Consider the following 4555-nt stretch of genomic DNA (forward strand, 5'->3'; position numbering starts at 1 on the left):
GCTCTGCCTATCTAGAGGCAGAGCCAGCTGTACCCGCCCCCTCCCCCGTCCGATCCGCCAGTCAGCGTTGGCAGATCGGAGAGGGGAATCCAGCCCCTCCCCCTGTCACGGCAGAGAGCCCTGACAGGATCGAGAGGTGAGCGAACCCGGTATGTGTTCCCTCACCTCCCGATCTACTGAGCCGACCTGTGACGGTCTCATTGTCACAGGTCGGCTAGAACTATGAGGTGAGTGAAAAGCCCCTCCCCCTCATAGTTCTCCTTAAAACATGTTCTCTTTGGAGGTTAGGAGAGCAAGGGGGGACATGATTTTCTTGTATAAACTATGCAAGGGCGACAGCAACATTATTAACAAACTGTTTACGGTCAGCTCCGTAACAAAGACCAGAGGGCACCACCAAAAATTGGTAGAAAAAAAATGTCAACACACGTGGCGCAAAGGGTTCTTCAAAGTCACAGCGGTTAGGGTCTGGAACTCGCTGCCACAGGAAGTGATCTCAGCTAAGAGTGCGGAATCATTCAAGAAACTCCTGGACGAGTTCCTCAGAGACCGTAACATACAGGGGTACAGGTAATATACAGGGGTACAGGTAACATACAGGGGTACAGGTAATATACAGGGGTACAGGTAACATACAGGGGTACAGGTAATATACAGGGGTACAGGTAACATACAGGGGTACAGGTAACATACAGGGGTACAGGTAATATACAGGGGTACAGGTAACATACAGGGGTACAGGTACGCCTAAGAGCAAAATCACACAGGGACTCATACACACGCACACACGCACACACCCGCTCAAACATAAATGCATACACGCAATAGGTTGGACTTGATGGACTTATGTCTTTATTCAACCTTAAATACTATGTAACATAGGTGTACACAGCGTCTTATAGAACCAAGTCATTGTGAGACTATTGGTCTTCTGAATCTGGAGGAGTGTTTCTACAATACCTAGAAAACATGAAGTATAGTGGGTAATATTCCTTATACACATAATAACATTTAGAATGAAATGTTGAAGAATAGAACCATTCAATAATATATTATAATTACAAATATTGTGAGAAGGTCAAACGATATATATGTGGATACCAGGAACATTGTGTGAGCAGATAAGAAATGTCAGAGAGTCAATTTTCATCTGAGGAACCGTGTCTGGTCCATCATCAGTGAGATAAGAGGATCAGAGAAATGTGTTACCAGGAAGCAGAGTCTGTGGATGTACAAAGCACATTTCACACCTCAAAACATGACAATGTTGAAATTCAAGGTAAAGAACAATTATATGTAAAGGTGACACTAAACTCAGGAGTTAAATCTTAATAATCCATCCCAGTCCCTAAGCTATTAACAACAATGTATCTTATTTGTGTATCCCTCGGCTGTAGATCCTCCAATCATCTCTGGCGCTGTCCTTCCTTCTGGAGGGGGGCTACGTCTGTTCCCCATGGTCCCTGTGTGTGTTGTAGAGTAGTCACCGCTCCAAGCTCACTCCCGGGAAGGACTACAATCTCAATACAAATGAGTAAACTAAACCTGATATTGTAGTCCATCCCGGGAGCGAGCTTGGAGTGGTGACTACTCTACAACACACACAGGGACCATGGGGAACAAAAGTAGCCGCCCCTCCCCCAGAAGGAAGGACAGTGTCAGAGATGATTGGAGGATCACCAGCCGAGTGACGCACAAATCAGATACATTGTTGTTCAGAGTTAAGATATTTTATTGTATTCTGAGTTTAGTGTCACTTTAAACCTCTGCGTTCCATCTTCTTCTTGTCCAGAATTTGCCCAGAATGATCCTTTTCAGCTTGTTGCTGGCCTGGAAGATGACGACAGCCTCAAATGAAGGAGATAATAATTGTAATGTCCAACTGACCACAAGTATTGTATCTCCGAACTTTGCTGGTTGATTGAGAAACCTAATCGCTCGAGACATAAAGACGGAGGTGAACATGAAGAGTAAGAAGAAGATTGTCCTCAGTGCAGTGACGTGAACGTCAAGATTTGGCCGTGAGGATCCGGAGTCATTATTCTTCACCCTCCAGACGTGTCTGAGCAGGAAGGAGAAGGTGAGAAGAAGACACAGAAGAGTAAGGCAGAATGGCAGAACGCAGCCCAGGAAGGTCACGGGCAGAAAATAGGAAAAACTCAGAGAATAATAAACTTTGGTCATGAAGGATTCTGTTGTGTTCTCAGAAGACTGGACATCCCTGTCATATTCTGCTTGCAGAGCCCAGACGGCGGGGGCACACAAAGCGAACATCCCGAGAGCTGTCAGGAATAGAATCTGACTCAGGAAATTGGACACAATTCTCTTTAACCAGATGAAGAACCCATAGCTGAGGTTGGTGATGGTGGTACAGTAGTGAGCGGAGAGCCAGACGGTCATCCAGAAGCTGGAATACATTAAGAAGTGAACTGATGAGATCATAAATGTATAAAGTTCTCCAATGTAGAAGACTTCCGGACACAAGACAGAGAACATTCCTTGTAAAGACAGAAAAACCTGGAGGAGAACATTCACCATCCCCTTGGCCATAAAGATCACATCGGAGGGACTCAACTTCCCTTTCTTTCTGATGACTCCCAGGGTAACAATCACGATACAAGTGTTAGAAGGTATTGCCAAGCTGAGTCCCAAGACTGCGGAGATTAAGAAATAGAAGGAGAGTGGAGTCATCATTGTGGCTTTGGTGTGGCTTCACCCGGGCAGAAATGACCGAACGCTCCCCGAGAGATTGATGTATTTCAATGATGTAAATAGTCTCCAGAGATCAATCTCATGATTGGTTTTGCATACACGGGATGGATTTCATTTCATTGCCAACATCTAAAGCCCCAGGTCCTTCCCATTATCTCGTCGTATTTAACCATTTCAGGACTGGAAGTTGTTTGCTCTCTTTCGATCATTTGTGACCATTGATTTAGCATATCAACGGAGGACACAGAAGGCTTCCTACAGTGCCAGGGGTACCGGCACAGGTGTCCCCACACCGTATACAGGTACCCACACAGGTTGACCAAACACGTATGACCACACCGGACAAGGTAGTAGGTGTTTATATACAGTTTCTTTGTATTACCAACAGGACTGCAACAAGCAGGAATCAGGCCTACAAACAGGGACCAGGGTTCAGGACTGCAAAACAGGTAACGATAGCAGGATACTGAGCCATCATCCTGAATGCAGGGAGGGTTTAAATACCCTCCCAGGAAGCACCAGGTGATGGCTAAGTGCCGGCAGCTGGGAGACCCCCGCAGGTGAGCACTGGAGCCGCAGGTTCCAGCACCACCCAGTGGAGGTCTGGTACCTGACAGCTCCTGTCTTCCTGGAGACACCTGCAGGTGAGCACAGGAACTGCGGGGCTTAGCTCCCTCGCCACCTGGAGGCGCTCTGGATCCTAACATACAGCCAGGATTGCCTTCCAAGAATAATTTTATCTTCTAAGTCTGTTTTGAAGCCAAAAATTAGAAACAAAAAGTTCAGTTTTCCAGTCAACCAAAGTCAGTTTTAAAAGCAGCTGAGGGCATGTTTGGAAAGCGGTGAACCTGACATCTACCAAACATTTATTGCAGCTGAATCAATGCCTGTAATTTATCAAGCATGCACATGGAAGATTCACCGTCACTGCGGTATATGTATATATATTGTAACAAGGACACTCCTCTGTAGTCCAGGTAAGTCAAATCAAATGCAGTTTATTTAGGGCAAACAGAAATATATCTTGCATCAGCAGCAACATAAGACAGTTCCTTTTATATGGCTCAGTAGATTCGCTTATGAGCCCTCACTCTTCTCTCTCAGCAGTGTGTCGTAGCGGTCCTAGGGTCACCGACCTTCCTGACCTCTCCCCTCGTGGGCACTCAAACACATCCCTCATGTGTCACTGGCTCTCTGTCTCCTCGGCTGTCTACGGGGTGCCTCCAGCACACACAGCCACCTGGCTCCCCTCTGACGTCTGGGTGGAGTCCTCCTGACTCCTGAACACCTCCGTTCCTCTTCCCAGCTGGAGCCCAGAACACTAGCCAGCACCCTTTCCATAAGGGCTATGCACAGGTGTGCAATCATTAGGTTCTAATGATCCAGGCAAGACTTGCCCTCCAGGCAAGACTGACCAATGACAGCCGTCGATGATCGTAAACCACGCCCACCTGTCTTTTTTAAACCACTGTATTTCCCACCAGCTCCAGTGCACGATCTCAGAACGACTTCTGGCTTGACAAAGAGATACAGAGCCTCGAAACGCGTAGCCACAACGACCACTCCACGGACCGCAAGGACCCCCAGCCTGTAGCTTACCTTTTAACCTCTTGCATAGCGACCACTGCTCCATTGTCAGAACGGTGTACAGCGGTGCTCCTGCTCCCGATCAGCCGACGAGTGGCAGCCTGGCCAGCTGAGCTCTCATTGCACCTGACGGTGAGCGTCCCACTACACGCACAGTGTACTTCGCCTCAACTGGTCATCCGGCCACAAGATTCACCTTCCAACATCCATGGACTGAACAGAAGCCCCACAGCCCGGAGCTCACTCCCACACAGAC

The 4555-nt window shown here is 47.5% G+C and overlaps 1 protein-coding gene across 1 annotated transcript; it reads right to left on the reverse strand.

Annotated features, from left to right (window-relative positions):
• Positions 1-1758: 1758 nt before the first annotated feature.
• On the reverse strand, positions 1759-2694 carry LOC108802440 (taste receptor type 2 member 7-like). The gene has a single exon (XM_018574295.1). It carries the CDS (start codon positions 2692-2694, stop codon positions 1759-1761), a length of 936 nt encoding a protein of 311 aa, XP_018429797.1.
• Positions 2695-4555: the final 1861 nt, after the last annotated feature.

The sequence above is a fragment of the Nanorana parkeri genome, unplaced genomic scaffold (genome assembly GCF_000935625.1).
Source record: "Nanorana parkeri isolate BGI_ZX_2015 unplaced genomic scaffold, ASM93562v1 scaffold2866, whole genome shotgun sequence".
Lineage (NCBI taxonomy): Eukaryota > Metazoa > Chordata > Amphibia > Anura > Dicroglossidae > Nanorana > Nanorana parkeri.

What these genes read in the sequence shown, in the direction of transcription:
- LOC108802440 (XM_018574295.1), bottom strand. Translation starts at nt 2,694, where the DNA reads ATGATGACTCCACTCTCCTTCTATTTCTTAATCTCCGCAGTCTTGGGA.